At 46.7% G+C, this 20,381-nt stretch overlaps 1 protein-coding gene across 1 annotated transcript; it reads left to right on the top strand.

The window, feature by feature from the left end:
- Positions 1-9,952: 9,952 nt before the first annotated feature.
- Positions 9,953-14,868, top strand: LOC123494008 (uncharacterized). The gene is made up of 6 exons (XM_073498946.1): positions 9,953-10,048; positions 10,138-11,175; positions 11,815-11,989; positions 12,524-12,835; positions 13,025-13,173; positions 14,053-14,868. Exons 1-6 carry the CDS (start codon positions 9,953-9,955, stop codon positions 14,866-14,868), a joined length of 2,586 nt encoding a protein of 861 aa, XP_073355047.1.
- Positions 14,869-20,381: the final 5,513 nt, after the last annotated feature.

Raw genomic sequence — 20,381 nt, forward strand, 5'->3', positions numbered from 1 at the left:
CAACATTGCTCGAATCAATGATATTTAGCTCATGCCTTAACTCGCGAAATCTTGCTTCATCCAACGGCTTCGTGAAAATATCTGCAAGGTTATCATGAGTGTTGACATAGTTGAGCTCGATCTCCCCTCGCCTAATATGATCCCGGATGAAGTGATACCGAATCTCAATATGCTTCGTCTTGAAGTGTTGCACCGGGTTGAGAGAAATCTTGATGGCACTTTCATTGTCACACCAAAGAGGCACTTTGTCACAAATGACACCGTAATCCTTTAAAGTTTGCCTCATCCATAAGAGTTGTGCACAACAACTCCCGGCCGCCACATACTCCGCTTCGGTGGACGAGAGAGACACACAACTTTGCTTTTTAGAAGACCAAATTACTAAAGAGCAACCAAGGAATTGGCACCCTCCGGAAGTGGACTTCCTATCCACTTTGTCTCCCGCCCAATCCGAGTCCGAATACCCTACAAGCTTGAAGTTTGCTCCTCTTGGGTACCATAAGCCAAAGTTTGGGGGATGAGCCAAATATCGAAAGATTCGCTTGACCGCCACAAAGTGGCTTTCCTTAGGTGCGGCTTGAAAACATGCACAAATTTCCACACTCAACATGATATCCGGTCTAGATGCACAAAGGTAAAGTAATGAACCAATCATGGAGCGATATACCTTTTGATCCACCGCTTTACCATTGGGATCGATGTCAAGTTGGCACTTGGTGGGCATTGGAGTGGACACCGGCTTGACATCACTTAGCTTGAATCTCTTGAGCATGTCTTGAGTGTATTTGGCTTGGTTGATGAAGGTTCCTTCTCTTCTTTGCTTTACTTCGAAACCGAGAAAGAACTTCAACTCTCCCATGGAAGACATCTTGAACTTTGAGGTCATGAGTGTGGCAAATTCCTCATTGAAAGCTTTGTTAGGGGAACCAAAGATAATGTCATCAGCATATAGTTGGCACACAAACAACTCCCCTTTGACCTTCTTAGTCAAAAGAGTGGGGTCGATTAGCCCAACTTCAAACCCACGATCTTGTAACAACTCGGTAAGGTGGTCATACCACGCATGTGGGGCTTGTTTAAGGCCATAGAGTGCCTTATCGAGTTGATACACATGATCGGGAAAGTAGGGATCCTCGAACCCGGGGGGTTGCTTGACATAAACCAACTCATTAATAGGACCATTAAGAAAAGCGCTCTTCACATCCATTTGTTGCAACTTAAAGTTGTGATGAGAAGCATAAGCAATCAACAAACGAATAGATTCAAGGCGAGCAACGGGAGCAAAGGTTTCACCGTAGTCGATACCCTCGACTTGGGAGTAGTCTTGTGCCACGAATCGTGCCTTGTTGCGGATGATGGTCCCATGAGCATCTTGCTTGTTCTTGAATATCCACTTGGTTCCAATGACATTGTGGTTCTCCGTTGGCCTTGGCACTAATCTCCACACCTTGTTGTACTCGAAGTTGTTGAGTTCTTCATGCATGGCATTGAGCCAATCCGGATCTTCGAGAGCTTCATATACCGTTTGGGGTTCCACACAAGAGACAAACGTGTGATGTTAACAATAGTTTGCCAATTGTCTACGAGTGCTTACCCCCTTTTGAATGCTTCCAAGCACATTCTTCAAGAGATGACCCTTGGTGGAGAGCTTGGAAGCAATCTTGGCGGCACGACGCTCCAATTCCTCCTCAGTGGTGAGTTGAGGAGCGGTCACTTGATCATCTTGAGCGCCGTCTTGAGCTTGTTCTTGATCTTGACCTTGCTCGGAGGAAAGAACTTGACCTTGGGCATCACTTGGTGTGTCACCACCGTCTTGAGCATGATCTTGCCCTTGGTCTTGTTCATGAGGTTGAGGGCCTTCACTTTGTTCTTCGGAAGCGTGTGGGCCTTGGGTCGGTGATGGCTCCACTTGAGTGGAGCATTGTCCTTCTCCTTCGGCCACAAGGGGTTCCTCAATGAGTAGGATAAAACCAACACCCATTCTTCTTATGGCTTGAGGAGGAATTTCATCACCTACATCACAAGTGCCACTTTGCTCCACTTGGGAGCCGTTATTCTCATCAAACTCCATGTTACACGTCTCCTCAATAAGTCCCGTGGATTTATTGAGGACACGGTAAGCATGAGAGTTTGTAGCATAACCAACAAATATGCCCTCATAAGCTCTAGCCTCAAATTTAGACAACCGAACACCTTTCTTGAGAATGAAACACTTACACCCGAACACCTGAAAGTACTTGAGGTTGGGCTTGTTACCGGTGAGTATCTCATATGGAGTCTTGTTCAAGCCCTTGCGGAGGTAGAGCCGATTGGATGCATGACACGCGGTGTTGATGGCTTCGGCCCAAAAGTTGTATGGAGACTTGAACTCTGCCATCAAGGTCCTTGCGGCATCCATCAACATCCGGTTCTTCCTTTCTGCAACACCATTTTGTTGAGGGGTGTATGGTGCGGAATATTGATGCTTGATCCCCTCATCACTAAGAAACTCATCCAAGGTGTAGTTCTTGAACTCGGTGCCGTTGTCACTTCTTATTGTCAAGATCTTTGCATTGTGTTGACGTTGGGCTTCATTTGCAAAGTCAATGACGGTTTGTTGGGTCTCACTCTTCCTCTTGAAGAAATACACCCAAGTGTATCTTGAATAGTCATCCACAAACACCAAGCAATACATTCTACCCCCAAGACTATCAAAGGATGGAGGCCCAAAGAGATCCAAGTGAAGGAGCTCCAAAGGCCTCTTCGAGTAAATGAGAGTCATGGGAGGGTGAGCCTTCTCATGAAGCTTTCCTTCGATACAAGCACTGCAAGCACGATCTTTAGCAAAACTAACGTTCGTTAGTCCACGGACATGGTCCCCCTTGAGAAGACTTTGCAAAGATCTCATATTAACATGGGCTAAAGGCGATGCCAAAGCCATCCCACGTCAACTTTAGCCATTAGGCATGTCGCGGTCTTAGTGGGTCGCTCTGAAAAGTTAATCACATAGAGACCGTTCTCGACATGCCCAACAAAGGCTACTTTAAGAGTCTTGTTCCACAAGAGGGCCACGGTATCAATATCAAAGAAGGTGGCAAAACCCATGATTGCAAGTTGATGAACGGAAAGTAAATTGTATGCAAGGGACTCAACAAGCATGACTTTCTCGATCGTGAGATCATGAGAAATGACTACTTTGCCGAGTCCCAATACCTTAGAAGACGAGGCATCACCCCATTCGACATTGGTGGGCATAGATGGAATCTTGTGCACATCCACCACCAAGTCCTTGCTTCCGGTCATATGATTTGTAGCTCCACTATCGAGCAACCATGATCCCCCACCGGAAGCAAACACCTACAAGAGATCAATGCTTGGTTTTAGGTACCCATTTTGTAATGGGTCCTTTGATGTTAGTAACAAGGGTCTTAGGAACCCAAATAGACCATTCAATATACTCATGAGGTGAACCAACAAATTTGGCATAAACATGCCCATCACTAGCACGGGATAACACCTAAGAAGGATCAAAGTCGTCGGCTTTGTTGGAAGGGGTGGCATTGCCCTTCTTGACACCGCCACCCTTCGCATTGTTCTTCTTCTCCTTGGAAGCACCCTCTCCCTCCTTCACAAAAGTTTGCTTGAGAGGAGGAGGTCGTTTGGTCTTGTCATTCTTCTTCTTGTTCTTGGGCTTGGGTGCGAACCCAATCCCCTCCTTGGCCACAACTTCCTTTTGGTTGCTCAAAAGGTCGTTGAGGTTCTTCTCACCTTGTATGCATGACACAAGGCCTTTCTCAAGTTGCTCCTTCAACTTAGCATTCTCCTCAACAAGATGCACGTGCTCACAACAAGGGTTAGTAGCATTTGCATTATCAATTAACACCATATGAGGAAAGGTGGCTTTCTCCTTAGTTAGCTTTACTTGGAGTTGATCATGAGACTCCTTGAGGCTAGCATGAACACCCTTCAAGACTTTGTGAGCCTTGTCAAGAATGTCAAACTCCTCTTTGAGTCTAGCAAGATCAACCCCAAGTTTTGCCTTCTCGGAGTTTAGCACACGAGACACAACAAGAGCATGATCAAGATCATTCTTTAACTTGGCATGATCATCGTTGTATGACTCCTCAAGAGCCAAACGAAGACCATGCTCTTCGTCAAGAGCATTGGAAAGATCCGAAATCTCATCGGCATAGTCACGACTATGCCCCTCCATCTTAGAGATGGTATCTTCGTGAGCCTCGATCATGTCATTGGCTTCACCAAGTTGTTCCAAGAGAGCAACGAAGTGCTTCTTGGATTTACCCTTGAGTTTACCCATAAAGGTCTCAAACTCATTTTCCTCCACATTTGTCCTCATGTTCATCAATGCTATCCGTCGAAGAAGGATGATTAATGATGGTAGTTTTGATGTTGGGGGTTACCTTGTTGGTGGCTTTAGCCATGAGGCACTTGGCGGTGATGTTCTCATTGGGTGAGTCGAAGAGAGACATCCGTGGAGTCATTGCAATGGCAACGGAGGCCATGGCAACCGACTCACCATCTTCATCATCGTCATCATCCTCATTGTACTCTTCTTGTACCACCAATGCCTTGGGAGGAGTATTCTTGGTGAAGTTGCTCTTGTTGGGGAATGACTTGGCCTTGTCCTTTCGAATGGCTTGCCACCATTGTCTTCCCTCTTCTCGTAAGGGCACTCCGCAACAAAGTGGCTCACATTGCCACAATTGAAGCAAGTCCTCACTCGTTGCTTGCCCTTTGTGCCACTTGAGTTGTTCTTGTTGAAGTTTGGCCTTGTGTTCTTCTTGCTCCAAAATTGCCTTGAAGCAAGAGCCATGTGTTCATGATAGGCATACTTCGTATCTTCGAGGTTGCTCTCTTCTTCTTCCTCTTCATCCTCTTCCTCCATACTAACCTTGGCCTTTAGAGCAAGGTTGGGCTTCTTTACTCTTTGAGAGCGAAGAACCGCATTATCGGCGGTCTTGTCCAAGATGCTCATAGCAACGAACTCATCCAACACTTCACTTGAGGACAAGGTGTGGAAGTCCGGCCTTTGACGAATGACGGAGGACATGGCTTTGTGGTAGGGCATCATTGCCTTGAGGAATTTGCGCTTGATCCAATTGTCATCTGTGTCCTTACTTCCATGATCTCGGAGAGAGACCGCGAGTTTGGTTACTCTCCGAAAAAGCTCACGAGGTTCTTCATCTTCTTTCATAGCAAACTCGTCGGCTTCATCTTGCACCACTTCATAGTTGGAGCGTTGAATGCTTGCGCTTCCCCGATAGAGGGAAACAACTTGGAGCCAAGCATCTTTGGCCACAGTGTAGGGCCGGAGATGAGGAAGATCTTCGGGTGGGATTGCTTCTTGGATGATGAAGAGAGCATTCTCATTGAATTGATGATCCACAACTTCTCTAGGAGTGAAGTTACTTCGGTCATGCGGATAGAAACCTTCTTCAATGATTCTCCAAAGGTTAGTGTTCACATGATTTAAATGACGCTTAAAACGATAGACCCAAGAATCAAAATCTACATTCTTCTCAATCTTAGGGGCCGGGCCGGCATGATTCAAATGAGTGGAAGGGAGCGGTCCACCATAGACAAGTGGAGGTTCCACGTGGGCAAAGATGTCGGTACCATTTTTACCACTAGAAGAAGGAGCTTTCTCGCTAGTAGCTTCCCCTTTGTCGGAGGTAGCATCCGTCACCTTGTTGGCGGGATCACCCACTTTCAATGGTGCGGTGGAAAGTTTAAGCCCTTCTAAGAATCTATTAAACATGCTTTCGACCTCGGTAGTCATGGAGGTTTTCAATGTGTCCAACGCCACATTGAATTCCTCACGAGAGACCGCGGTACCCCCATCTCCCGTAGACGAGACCGGATTCACACCGGAGTGCTCCTCCACACCGTCTATGACATCAACCATACTCTTCGGACGGTAAAGTCCTTAATAAAGAGACGAGGCTTTGATACCAATTGAAAGGATCGATATAATTGACTAGAGGGGGGTGAATAGGCAACTAACAATTTTTAGCTTTTCTTTACCAATTTAAACTTTGCATCAAAGTAGGTTGTCTAGATATGCAACTAAGTGAGCAACCTATATGATGCAATGACAACAAGCACACAAGCAAGCAAGGCATTTAACACAAGCAAGCTTGCGAAAGTAAAGGGACGAGATAACCAAGAGTGGAGCCGGCGAAGACAAGGATGTGTTACCGAAGTTCCTTCCTTTTGAGGGGAAGTACATCTCCGTTGGAGCGGTGTGGAGGCACAATGCTCCCCAAGAAGCCACTAGGGCCACCGTATTCTCCTCACGCCCTCACACAATGCGATATGCCGTGATTCCACTATTGGTGCCCTTGAAGGCGGCGACCGGACCTTTGCAAACAAGGTTGGGGCAATCTCCACAACTTAATTGGAGGCTCCCAACGACACCACAAAGCTTCACCACAATGGACTATGGCTCCGCGGTGACCTCAACCGTCTAGGGTGCTCAAACACCCAAGAGTAACAAGATCCGCTAGGGATAAGTGGGGGGAATCAAATTTCTCTTGGTGGAAGTGTAGATCGGGGCCTTCTCAACCAATCCCGAGCAAATCAACAAGTTTGATTGGCTAGGGAGAGAGATCGGGCGAAAATGGAGCTTGGAGCAACAATGGAGCTTTTGGGGGAAGAGGTGAGTTAACTTTGGGGAAGAAGACCTCCTTATATAGTGGGGGGAACAATCCAACCGTTACCCCCACAACAGCCCCGCAGAGGGCGGTACTACCGCAGGGGGCAGCGGTACTACCGCTGACCACGCGGTACTACCGCTCCCTCGGGCGGTACTACCGTGGAGTCTGGAGGGCAGGAGAGTGGCAGACTCGAGCGGTACTGCCGCGGTGGTAGGGCGGTACTACCGCTCATGAGCGGTACTGCCGCCCTACTGCCGCTGCAAAGTACCGCACTATCCGACTTGAAAAATGACCCCTCGAGTCGACACGGTAGGGGCCTGGTACCATAGCGGTACTACTGCTGAGGACCCACCGGCGGTACTGCCGCCTGTGACCCCTAAGCGGTACTATCGCTGGGTACTGCGGTACTACCGCTGGGACCAGACTCAGCCCAAAGAGAGAGGAAAGATATCTCCAAAGAAGTGGAAAGGCTCAGAGGGTATAAAGAGGATGTGTATATGTTGATTCCACCCTAGCCTTACCAAAGCGGACCCCCTCTTGATAGTACGGTGACTCCTACGAAACTAATTCACCAAAAGAAGCGAAAGAGCTACACCGTCTTGAATGACACTCCGAGGGGAAAGAAATCGTCTCGTGCCAAATGATGAATCTCTGAAAAGCTCAAAGCACACGATTAGTCCGCAAACATGTTGTCATCAATCACCAAAACTACATCTAGAGAGATATGCCTTAACAACTTGTTTGTTGATGAGGACATCCCAGGTTCACCTCGTTTATCATCTCAGCCATCAAGTGAAGCTTCTACAAAGAAGATCTATTTGGGTCCCATGACAAGGAGTCGTGCCAAACAAATAGCACAAGAGGTGAACGCGCTCCTAGCTTATCATAATTCAAATGACCATGAGAACTTTATACTGCCTAAATCTCGTGTGCTAATTTTACTTAGATACAATGTTGAGGACAACCAACAACATTCAGCACATGAAGAAACAAGTTTTGGAGCCCATACAACAAGTTTCAAGAGAACAAGTTTCAACTCTGATGAAAGCCTTGTTTTGGTGACAAGGACGACTAGTTACACCGCAAGGAAGAATAGCAAGCCATCTCAACACTCTATTGTTGCATGTGCAGTTCTAGAATTCGTCCCAGAACTTGCTGAATCATGCAACGCAAATATATGAGCATCCAGCATGTGTGGGAGTACAAAATGGAGAGCATATGAAGTCTACTTTCAGGAAAATCAAATGGTGCATCATTTGGAGTCCTGAGTCAAAGGATATGAGAGTTCCAATGCAAGCTGTCCAGGGCATTAATTGCTGCGCGAGGCTCCATGAGTTTGCTCCCTTGACCAGCTGGTTAGCACGAATTTGAGCCCCTCTTTTGGCCTGGTTTCACACCTAAACTAGGAGGGTTGTTCCTAGTATAAATACCCCTTCCCCCACTTCAGCCACAACTCTTTGGCAATTTGATTTCAGCATAGGTTAGGTAAGTGCAACCAGAATATTGTTTGAGAGTTCACTTCCTCCTTAGCTCTTGTAATCTTGCCTTGTGAGAGTGTAAACTCACTTTGTGATTTTACAACAGCTGCCGTTGAGGCGGCGACCAGTTCGTGCTTCCAACTTCATGCGTGGTTGCGTGGATTGGAACTAAGAGTGTGGTTGGGCGAATACTTGTCGCTGGTTGTTGCATTCGCAATAGTTAGCTTCGGTCTCGTCAGGTTGCACTAGTTATCCTTTACCCGACAGCATTGTTGGTTGGGATCGAGGGTTTCCTTCGTACCCTTCAGGTGGCATTGATTCGCAACATAGAGCAGATCCTCCGTGAAGATTGGGCAACCCCGTATCATCTTGGCATCAGAGCTTCGGTTGACATGGTAGGATCTTGTATCCCTAGTTTAGTTCGTGTTCTTGTTCATCCTAAAAGTCCAGAAAAATAGCCCCACAAAAAAATCCCTTTACCTAGCCCTTTGCAGCCTTTAATCTGTTATTTGGTGAGTTTTATCAAGTTCTTTTCCACTAGATCTTTGTTTTTAGTTGCTGAGTTTCCCCCATCCAATCTTGTGTGTTTGTGATCATTTTCGTGCACAGATTTCAGATCTGCATCCTCCACCAAATCATGCATATCTTTGTCATCCGGAGTCTGTTTTGAGTGTTTTTGTGCATTTTGAAAAGCCCACACTGTGTGCTCTCCATTCATCCTTGTTAGATCTGATTCCCATTGTGTTTTCCACCAACTAAAATCAGATCAGTTCGTGTGTGTTTGCTGCCAAAGTTTCAGCTGCATGTTCTTGTTGGTTGACTTCAACTATTGTGATTTTCGTGATTCCCCCAAAGTGTGTGTTCAGATCCAAGTCCCTTGTTGAAAGTTTGTCAAAAAAAGAGCAAAAAAGAAAAGAGGCAAAAAAAGAGATCTGCCCAAAGAAAGAAAGTGTGTGCAAGAAGCAAAGGAGAGAAAACTTGGGACTGTTCTTCACTTGTATCTTGAGAAATCCCTGTTTGTGTTGTGAGCTGAAACGTGTCAAGTGTGCAAAGTCTTCAATCCTTGCTTGCAGCAAATCTGATTCCTTGGCGAGAGTTGCATGTACCTCACGTATATCTCATTCAGCAACTAAATGCATTAGAATCTTGTGTGGATGATTACTTGGTTCAACAATATCTAGATTGCAGATTAGTGCATCTTTTGCTACATATATACCCCACCCAAACTCCACCAAACAGCCCCGCATGTGCAACCCTAGACTTGTATTCGCTTGATTATCACTCTTTGTATACCAACCACCGACACCACGGTTGAGCATGATTCTGCTCTCACTTGGAAGTTACATGAGCTTCGGTTGGTAAGTGAGGTGAGCTTGAGTTGTTATCCACATATATGCTTCTAGTACTATAGGGCTTTTGGAGAACTAACCATGGCAGGTGAAGAAAACGAGTATGATGTTGAAGGAAATGGGCATCTCAATCAGCCCGTCACACGGTTTCACTTCAATGCATTACGTGATCATCTACGCCGAGAGTTCAGAAACAGCCTTGACCCAATTGAAGAGAAGCAAGACAAGTTGTCGAGAGATTTGGAGCAACTTATGGGTAATGTTGATGAGCAACTCACTCAGAACATGGCAGCCATGAGGACTGGTATTGTTGTTGATATTGTGTGAGAGCTTTGTCAGAACCGAGAAGATGCAAGTGTCCGTGGTGAAGAACAAAATGTAACTGATGGGGAAGGTGCTGCCTCCAATGCACAAGCTAGAAGAAACCGTGCTCCTGCTCCCCATGCCATGAGACCTCCCGGTCCCGGACATGGAAATGATCATGGTAATGGACGTGGTCATCATGAAGCTGCTGCTGGTCGTGGTCTTAGAGGAGGCCACCGAAGAGCAAATCTGCACCATGAAGGTAGTGGAGATGAGTTTGATGAAGATGAAGATGGCATGCACCAGAATGACAGATTTCATCATCATAGAAACTATGGTCGTGGACGGCAGGAGGAGGAGAGGTTTGGAAAGCTGAAATTTACCATGCCTAAGTTTGATGGTGGATCTGATCCAGAAAGTTATCTCGCATGGGAATTGAAGGTTTACAAGATTTTCCGCATGCGCAACTACTCTGAAGAGAAGAAATTAGCAATGGCCTCACTTGAGTTTGAAGACTATGCTCTAATTTGGTGGGAGCAAGTTCAGATTCAGCGAGAAGAAGAAGGAGAGCCTGCTGTTGCTACATGGAGAGAAATGAAAAGAGAGATGAGGGCAAGATTTGTCCCAAGGCATTATAGACATGACATCTTTGATAAGCTCCAGAATTTGAGGCAAGGAAAGTTATCAGTTGAGGAGTATCATAAGGAGATGGAGAAGGCAATGATAAGAGCCAACATACATGAAGATGAGGAGCAGTCCATGGCAAGGTTCCTCTATGGGCTGGATCCTAATGTTAAACAAGTGGTTGATTTGCAGCCATATCGTAATGTGGTAGAGCTGGTACATCTTGCTTCTAAGGCTGAACGTCAATTGCAAGTAGACTCAAAGCAAAACAGAACTACATCCTTCACAGCTCGAGCTACATCAAGTGGGAGTAAGTTTGTACCTCAATTCAATGTTGGTCGAGGTATTATGACTAGTTCTGGTGGTGGAAATCAGCCCCATGCACGTGCAGCCACGAGCAGATATGATGCATCAAATTCGAAGGAGAAGAGCAAATTTGCAGCTCCTAGTTTATCCTCCATTGGCTCCACGGGGAAAACTAGTGAGATAGAGTGCTTTACATGTAAGGGACGTGGCCACATGAAGAAGGATTGTCCCAACAAGCGTACCATGTTGATCACCGAGAATGGAGAATATGAGTCTTGTAGTGAACCTGAAGAAGAAACTGAAGATGGTGATGGTTCAGATGGTGATGAGCAAACCTATTGTGATTATGAGCAAGGTGCCTCTCTTGTTGTCACTAAAGTTTTGAGTGTGCAGATCAAAGAAGATGAGAATGGACAACGACACAATCTGTTTCAAACAAGAGCCAAAGTGCAAGACAAGGTATGCAAGGTAATTGTTGATGGTGGGAGTTGTCACAATCTTGCAAGCAAAGAAATGTGTGATAAGCTTGGGCTGAAGCTGCTACAACACCCTCATCCATATCATATACAATGGTTGAGTGAATGTGGAGAGATTAAGATCACACACATGGTACAGGTGCAATTCAAGATTGGAGATTATAATGACACCGTTGAGTGTGATGTGGTGCCAATGAAGGTGTGTCACTTGCTGTTGGGCAGACCGTGGCAATATGATCATTCAGCTCAACATTGTGGCAGAACCAATCAATACATCATCAAGTGGAGAGGAAAAGACTTGGTGCTTAGACCCATGACACCCCAACAAATCATGGCTGAGCACTTGCAGAAAGTTTCTGAAGTAAAAATAGTGAGTAAGAAAGAGGGAGAGAAAAAGAGCGAGAGAGAGATCCAAAAATCGGTGAGTGAGCGCCACAAGCCAAATCTGAGAGAGAAGAATAAAAGAGACAGAGAGAACTTAGTAATGTTAGCCACCAAATCAGAACTGAGAGATGTGAGGCTCAACCCAAATCAAGTGGTCGTTGTACTTGTGTACAAAGATGCTTTGCTTTCAGCTAATGACTTAACATGTCTCCCTAGTGCTGTTTGTGATGTCTTGCAGGAATTCGAGGATGTTTTTCTGGAGGAAGTACCCGCAGGTCTACCTCCCTTGTGTGGCATAGAACATCAGATTGACCTCATTCCAGGAGCATCACTTCCGAATCGACCTCCCTACCGCACCAATCCTGAAGAAACAAAGGAGATACAAAGGCAGGTACAAGAACTTTTAGATAAAGGTTATGTGCGTGAAAGCTTAAGTCCTTGTGCTGTACCTGTGATTTTGGTGCCCAAGAAAGATGACACATGGCGATTGGTAATGGATTGTAGGCCTATCAATATTATAACTATTAGGTATCGTCATCCTATTCCTAGGTTAGATGATATGCTTGATGAATTGAGTGGCTCTACTGTTTTCTCTAAAATTGATTTGAGGAGTTGATACCATCAGATTCGGATGAAAGAAGGAGATGAATGGAAAACTGCTTTCAAAACAAAATTTGGGTTGTATGAGTGGTTAGTCATGCCTTTTGGATTAACTAATCCACCAAGTACATTCATGAGATTGATGAACCATGTTTTGAGAGCTTACATTGGCAAATTTGTTGTTGTGTACTTTGATGACATCCTAATCTATAGCAGATCCATTGAGGAACATATTGAACATCTAAAACAAGTGCTGATTGTGCTAAGGACAGAAAAACTATATGCTAACATTGAGAAGTGCTCCTTTTGCACAAACAAGGTTGTTTTTCTTGGCTATGTCGTTTCAGGACAGGGAATTGAAGTGGATGAATCTAAGGTGGAAGCAATCAAGAATTGGCCAACTCCAATGAATGTAAGCCAGGTGAGAAGTTTTCATGGCCTTGCTGGTTTCTACCGGAGGTTTGTGAAAGATTTTAGTACAATTGCTGCACCTTTGAATGAATTGACAAAGAAAGGAATTCCCTTTAAATGGGGTGCACCCCAAGAAGAAGCATTTCTTGAGCTTAAGAAACAATTAACTGAAGCACCTTTGTTGATTCTACCTGATTTCACTAAAACTTTTGAGATAGAATGTGATGCTAGTGGAATAGGTATTGGAGGTGTGTTAATGCAAGAACGAAAACCAATAGCATATTTTAGTGAGAAGCTGAGTGGTGCACAACTGAATTATTCCGTTTATGATAAAGAGTTGTATGCCTTGGTTAGAGTGCTTGAAACTTGGCAACACTACTTATGGCCTAAAGAGTTTATTGTACATTCTGATCATGAGGCCTTGAAACATTTGAAAGGCCAAGCTAAACTGAATCGTAGGCATGCTAAATGGGTAGAATTCATTGAAACTTTCCCATATGTTGTGAAGTATAAGAAAGGAAAGGAAAACATGGTTGCTGATGCTTTGTCCCGTAGGCATGTTCTTTTGACACAATTAGAAGTGAAGGTACCAGGACTTGAGAGCTTAAAAGAACTGTATTGCACTGATCATATATTTTCAGAACCATATGCAAAATGTGAAGATGGGAAAGGTTGGGATAAATACCATGTGCGTGATGGGTTCCTTTTTAGGGCTAACAAGTTGTGTGTTCCAGATTCGTCGGTTAGGCCTTTGTTGTTGCAGGAATCACATGCAGGAGGATTAATGGGACACTTTGGTCGTGAGAAGACTTATGAGCTGTTGGCCGATCACTTTTATTCGCCAAAGATGAGGAAGGACGTTGAGAGATTTGTGCAGCGATGCATCATATGCCACAAAGCTAAGTCTAAACTGAACCCCCATGGTTTATATACTCCCCTACCTGTTCCAAATGCTCCTTGGGAAGATATTAGCATGGATTTTGTTTTAGGATTGCCTAGGACTAAGAGGGGAGGGATTCAGTTTTTGTTGTGGTTGATAGGTTCTCAAAAATGGCACACTTCATTCCGTGCCACAAGAACGACGATGCTTCACATGTTGCTGATTTGTTTTTCAGGGAAGTTGTTCGCTTGCATGGAATGCCAAGGACTATTGTTTCAGATCGAGATGTGAAGTTCATGAGCTACCTTTGGAAAACATTGTGGGCAAAATTAGGAACCAAGCTACTGTTTTCAACAACGTGTCACCCCCAAACTGATGGGCAAACAGAGGTAGTGAACCGCACACTCTCAGCCTTGCTGCGTACAATGATCAAGAAGAATTTGAAGGAGTGGGAGGAGTGTTTGCCGCACGTGGAGTTTGCTTACAATCGGGCAGTTCACTCTACCACAAACATGTGCCCGTTTGAGGTGGTATATGGATTCAAACCACTTGCACCAATTGACTTGCTGCCACTTCCATTGCAAGAGAGATGTAACATGGAGGCTTCAAAAGCGTGTTGCATATGTGAAGAAGATTCATGAGAAGACCAAAGAAGAGATAGAAAGGAAGTCCAAGTACTATGCTGCTAAGGCAAACAAAAATCGCAAGAAGGTGACTTTTGAGCCCGGAGATCTGGTTTGGATACATTTGCGCAAAGATCGGTTCCTAGAGAAGCGCAAATCCAAGCCAATGCCTCGTGGAGATGGACCATTCAAAGTCTTGGCCAAGATCAATGACAATGCTTACAAGATCGAGCTTCCTGAAGACTATGCTGTGAGTCCAACATTCAACATTGCTGATTTGTCTCCATGCTTCGATCAAGAGGGTCAAGACTCGAGGACGACTCCTTTTGAAGAGGGGGAGGATGATGAGGACATCCCAGGTTCACCTCGTTTATCATCTCAGCCATCAAGTGAAGCTTCTACAAAGAAGATCTATTTGGGTCCCATGACAAGGAGCCGTGCCAAACAAATAGCACAAGAGGTGAACGCGCTCCTAGCTTATCATAATTCAAATGACCATGAGAACTTTATACTGCCTAAATCTCGTGTGCTGATTTTACTTAGATACAACGTTGAGGACAACCAACAACATTCAGCACATGAAGAAACAAGTTTTGGAGCCCATACAACAAGTTTCAAGAGAACAAGTTTCAACTCTGATGAAAGCCTTGTTTTGGTGACAAGGACGACTAGTTACACCGCAAGGAAGAATAGCAAGCCATCTCAACACTCTATTGTTGCATGTGCAGTTCCAGAATTCGTCCTAGAACTTGCTGAATCATGCAACGCAAATATATGATCATCCAGCATGTGTGGGAGTACAAAATGGAGAGCATATGAAGTCTACTTTCAGGAAAATCAAACGGTGCATCATTTGGAGTCCTGAGTCAAAGGATATGAGAGTTCCAATGCAAGCTGCCCAGGGCATTAATTATTGCGCAAGGCTCCATGAGTTTGCTCCCTTGACCAGCTGGTTAGCACGAATTTGAGCCCCTCTTTTGGCCTAGTTTCACACCTAAACTAGGAGGGTTGTTCCTAGTATAAATACCCCTTCCCCCACTTCAGCCACAACTCTTTAGCAATTTGATTTCAGCATAGGTTAGCTAACTGCAACCAGAATATTGTTTGAGAGTTCACTTCCTCCTTAGCTCTTGTAATCTTGCCTTGTGAGAGGGTAAACTCACTTGATGAGTTTACAACAGCTTCCGTTGAGGCGGCGACCAGTTCGTGCTTCCAACTTCGTGCGTGGTTGCGTGGATTGGAACTAAGAGTGTGGTTGGGCGAATACTTGTCACTGGTTGTTGCATTTGCAATAGTTAGCTTCGGTCTCGTCAGGTTGCACTAGTTATCCTTTACCCGACAGCCTTGTTGGTTGGGATCGAGGGTTTCCTTCGTACCCTTCAGGTGGCGTTGATTCGCAACATAGAGCAGATCCTCCGTGAAGATTGGGCAACCCCGTATCATTTGTACCCTTGGTGGACTGAACGAGCCTAAGGACAAGGTCGCCTTCCTCAAAACTCCGGGCATGAACCCTGCGGCTGTGATAGCGACGCATGGCTTGCTGGTAGCGTGGGGCACGCGTAGCAGCCCATAGACGGTTCTCTTCAAGTAGCACAGCGTCGTCACGCCGGTGCCATTCTTGCGCTACTTCATCATAGGCAAGCACTCGAGGTGACCCGTATATGAGTCCCGTGGGGATAACTGCTTCTGCCCCATAGACTAGGGAGAAGGGAGTCTGCCCGGTAGCTCGATTTGGTGTCGTTCTGAGGGACCAAAGAACCACCGGCAGCTCGTCGATCCATTGCCCACCATACTTTCGCAGCTTATCGAATGTTCTCATCTTGAGTCCTCGCAGCACTTCAGCGTTCGCCCTCTGAGCTTGCCCGTTGCTCCTTGGATGAGCAAGAGAGGCAAATGAGATTTTGCTTCTGAGGGCATGAACATATTGCATGAAGGCGCGACTCGTGAATTGGGTGCCATTGTCGATGATGATTCGGGCGGGGACCCCGAAGCGGCACACCAATCCTTTCAAGAACTTGATAGCTGACTGTGCGGTCACGTTTCTCACGGGCTCCACCTCTGGCCACTATGAACTTGTCGATGGCGACGAACAAGAACTCAAAGCCCCCGGTAGCACAGGGGAAGGGCCCCAAGATGTCGAGCCCCCAGACCGAGAAGGACCATGATAAAGGGATCGTCTGGAGAGCTTGGGCAGGCTGATGGATATTCTTGGAGTGGAACTGGCAGGCTTCACATTTGGTGACCAACTCAACTGCATCTTGGAGGGCCGTGGGCTAGTAAAGTCCTTGCTGGAAGGCTTTTCCAACCAGAGCCCTCGATCCAATCTGTGAGCCGCACATACCCTTGTGTATCTCTGCCAACAGTTCCTTTCCTTTTTCCCGGCAAATGCACTTTAATTTCACACCGTTGGGCCTTCTTCTGTACAGCGTGTCATCAACAAACCGATACATACTAGCCCTTCGGGCTACTCTTTCAGCTTCTTCTTGCTCTTCGAGAAGTTCTTCAGTTTGGAGCAAATGGACTATGTGTCGGGCCCAAGTTGGAGCCTGAGGCTCGGCAACGAGGACCAGCGGCACCTCCTCGTTCATGGGAGCGCACTCCTCGACCGCAGGGACCGGTGGTCTGGCGGGAGGGTGCAGCTCAGTGATCGAAGGGGAGTTGTTCCCGCCAAGCTCTCTGCCGGGGGCCTCGGGAGGCTCTGCCGGAAGAGGCCTGCCGGAGTCCATTTTCCTCCTCTTTCTGGCCATTGTTGCCAGGGATACGGAGGGCTAAGTCAGACGGAGAACAAAAGTCCCTGGTTCCACATGGATTTTTTGCGTAGTGCACTTCGACGGATGATCATCAATGCTGTTTTCTGCACGGGGTACGTGCTCTGTTTGCAATCCGTCAAAGCGCTCCTCCAACTTTCTCACTTCCTCAACGTATGCCTCTATCAATGGGCTTTGGTAATCCTTGTTTACTTGTCTCTCCACAAGTTGTGAGTCTCCGCAGATGATCAACTTCTTGATTCTCCGATGGGCAGAAAAAGGAAGGCGTTAAGAGACCCTCCTGGCCCAACCCTAGACACTCTAAGATCCTTTTTCAAACCTGCTCTGCTCCCATTTAAGGAAAAAGAATTTCACGTTCTTCCACGTTGATAAGATCCTTCCATTTAGTAGCACCTTAGGATGGCATAGCCTTAACGTTAATGGCGAGGTTCAAAAGAGGAAAGGCTTGCGGTGGAGAGGATTAATGTCGGACCCTCAAGGACAAATGATTGATTTACCTATTCAAAGCAATTTACGCGAGCAATTTTTACTTCAATTTTTCTATAAAATTGTTTCCGATTGCCGAGGAATTGAGAGAATTGAATTTTACCAAAATAGTTTCATTAGCTCCTTCGGATTCTAACCTTGTGTCAGACCCGCGGGCCAAGGGACAGTCTCAGGTAGACAGTTTCTATGGGGCGTAGGCCTCCCAAAAGGTAACGGAGGCGTGCAAAGGTTTCCTGGTTCTGTTGCAATCCTGAGCCCGGCAAGGAGCCCTTCATACTCTGCAGTATTGTTGGTAGCCTTCTCCCGAGGAAAATGCATTTGGACGATGTACTTAAGGTGTTCCCGAGTGGGAGCAATGAGAAGTACGCCAGCCCCTTCACCTTGTAGGTAGAAGGCACCATCGAAATACATAATCCATTCTTGGGGCACTTCCTTGCTGGGGATAACTGTCTCCAACACTTCTTCATCAGGGGTTGGTGTCCACTCTGCAATAAATTCCGCGAGTGCTCTGCTCTGAATAGTTGATGTGCTCTGAAACTTTAGACCAAAACTGGATAACTCCAAGGCCCACTCCACTATCCTGCCGGTGGCCTCGGGGTTTCTTAGTATGCGTTGCAAAGGAAAGCGGGTGACAACCATGATCTCGTGGGCTTGGAAGTAGTGGCGCAGTTTCCTTGAGGCCATGACGAGGCCAAAAATCAACTTTTGCATGCTAGAGTACCTTGACCTAGCCCCCTGCAATAGGGAGCTGACGAAGTACACTAGGCACTGCACCACCTACTTCCTTGCTGCAACCTTGGGGTTGTCTCCGCTGCCTTGCTCTCCCTTGTCTTGAACTGCATCTGACCTTGCCGGGACGTGTTCGCTTTCCTCTCCAGAGGGGACAATGGCTGTGGATGCCGCTTCATCCACTTCCCGCTGCGCCACTAGTGCCTCACTAACCACTTGATTAGTTGTCGCTAAGTATAGCAGCAACGGCTGTTGTGGTTTGGGAGCAACCAAAGTGGGCACAGAGGAAATATAGGTCTTCAAATCTTGTAGCACGACGTCCACCTCTGGGGTCCACTCCACAGGTCCTGCCTTCTTCAAGATTTTGAAGAATGGCAAGGCATGCTTGGCAGACTTGGAAATGAACCTGCTAAGCGCGGCAACACATCCAGTCAAACGCCTCATTTCCTTAACTGTCTTGGGTGCTTGAATCTGCTCGATAGCCTTGATCTTCTTGGGGTTGGCCTCTATCCCCCGATGGGACACAAAGAAGCCAAGTAGCTTGCTGGAAGGAACGCCAAACACACACTACAGCTTCAAGTTAATCTTGCGCATATTAGCAAAGGTTTCTTCCAAATCCTGAATGAGGGTTAATCTACCCTTGGTCTTGACCACAATATCATCCATGTAGGCTTCAATGTTTCTGTGCAGCTGGGATTCAAAGCCAATCCGGACTGCCCTGGCAAAAGTGGACCCAGCACTCTTCAACCCAAAGGGCATCCGTACGAAGCAGTACATGCCACATGGGGTTATGAACTCGGTCTTCTCTTCGTCTTCCTGGGACATGAAGATCTGGTGGTACCCTGAGTATGCATCTAGGAAAGGAAGCAGGTCACACCCGGAGGTGGAATCCACAATCTGGTCGATGCGCGGCGAGGGAAACGGGTCCTTCGGGCATGCCTTGTTCGAATCCGTAAAATCTATGCAAAGCCTCCATTTCCTATTAGCATTGCGTACCACCACAGGATTTGCTAAGCATGTTGGATGCAGTACTCCTCTGACCAAACTAGCTGCCTAAAGTTTCTTGATCTCCTCGGCAATGAACTGTTGCCGCTCCAAAGCTTGCTTCGAGACCTTCTACTTGACGGGTCAGGCATGTGGGTAGACAGCAAGGTGGTGCTCGATTATCTCCCTGGGAACACCGGGGATATCAGATGGTTGCCAGGCAAACACATCCATATTCCCCCGCAAGAAGGCAACACGCGCGCTTTCCTAGGTCATCGAGGATGGCACTGATAGTGAAGGCACCATCAGCGCCAACCAGCCCTGCCGGGACCTTTTTCACAGCGGGTGCAACAGCCTTGGGTCTCTTGCTATTGGAACTCTCGGGCAAGTCATCAACAGGCGCAACGTACTCCGAAGAGGTATGCTTCCCGGGTTCCTTGCTGGCATCCTTGTTAGCTTTCTTATTTCCCTTACTTTCCTTGGCGGGAGTAGTGGCTCCCGCAGCCTCTGCCGCGACTACTTCCCGGTACATCTTGTCCACACCAATGATTGCATCCTTCTCGTCTGATGGAATGGAAATGACGACTATCGACCCTGGCATCTTCAAGGTGTTGTACGCATAGTGGGATGCCACCATGAATTTGGCTAGAGCTAGGCGACCAAGTACTCCATTGTACCACAGGGAGAGGTCAAGCACATCAAACACAAATCTTCTTAGTCCGGTAATTCAACTCCCCCCCCCCCCCCCCGGAATGTCACCGGTAGCGTGATCCTCCCCTTAGGATGACTCCTGCCAGGGTTGATCCCTTGAAATGTGCTAGTAACCTTGAGGTCTTCCTCTGCTATCTGAAGTTTGTTGATGACCTTTGGAGAAATCAGATTCAACCCGGCCCCGCCGTAAACCAACATCTTTGTGACTTTGAGGTTGCAGATTGTTGGTGAGACCAACAACGGAAATCACCCTACCGTGGTGGTGCGGTCAGGGTGATCCTCTTCGTCAAAGATAATTGGCGTGTGGGACCACTTGAGCGGCTTCCGAGAATCTGCTGCTGGTTCCACGACATTGACTTCACGTGCCCACTGTTTAAGTTGGTGGTGAGAGGAGTGCAGAGATGCACCCCCGTCAATGCACAGGGCGTCAGTGGCTTTGTGGAACTCCTGCTTGCTGGTTTCCTCTTCATCTCCTCCATCACTCTCATCATTGCAATCATCCTTCTCACGGCCTCTGGCGGGTTTTCCTTGATTCTGAGGAGCCTTGCCGGGGTGGCTTGCTCCGCCGCCTCGGCCCTTCCCGCTAGCACCATCTTGACCTTTCTCCTTATCA

Source organism: Aegilops tauschii, chromosome 5 (assembly GCF_002575655.3).
Source record: "Aegilops tauschii subsp. strangulata cultivar AL8/78 chromosome 5, Aet v6.0, whole genome shotgun sequence".
Taxonomy (NCBI): Eukaryota; Viridiplantae; Streptophyta; class Magnoliopsida; order Poales; family Poaceae; genus Aegilops; species Aegilops tauschii.

What these genes read in the sequence shown, in the direction of transcription:
- LOC123494008 (XM_073498946.1), top strand. Translation starts at nt 9,953, where the DNA reads ATGGAAATGATCATGGTAATGGACGTGGTCATCATGAAGCTGCTGCTG. An exon ending in AGCAAATCTGCACCATGAAG is followed by an intron (nt 10,049 to 10,137) that starts GTAGTGGAGATG and finishes CGTGGACGGCAG; the next exon opens with GAGGAGGAGAGGTTTGGAAA. An exon ending in TAGTGGAATAGGTATTGGAG is followed by an intron (nt 12,836 to 13,024) that starts GTGTGTTAATGC and finishes AACATTTGAAAG; the next exon opens with GCCAAGCTAAACTGAATCGT.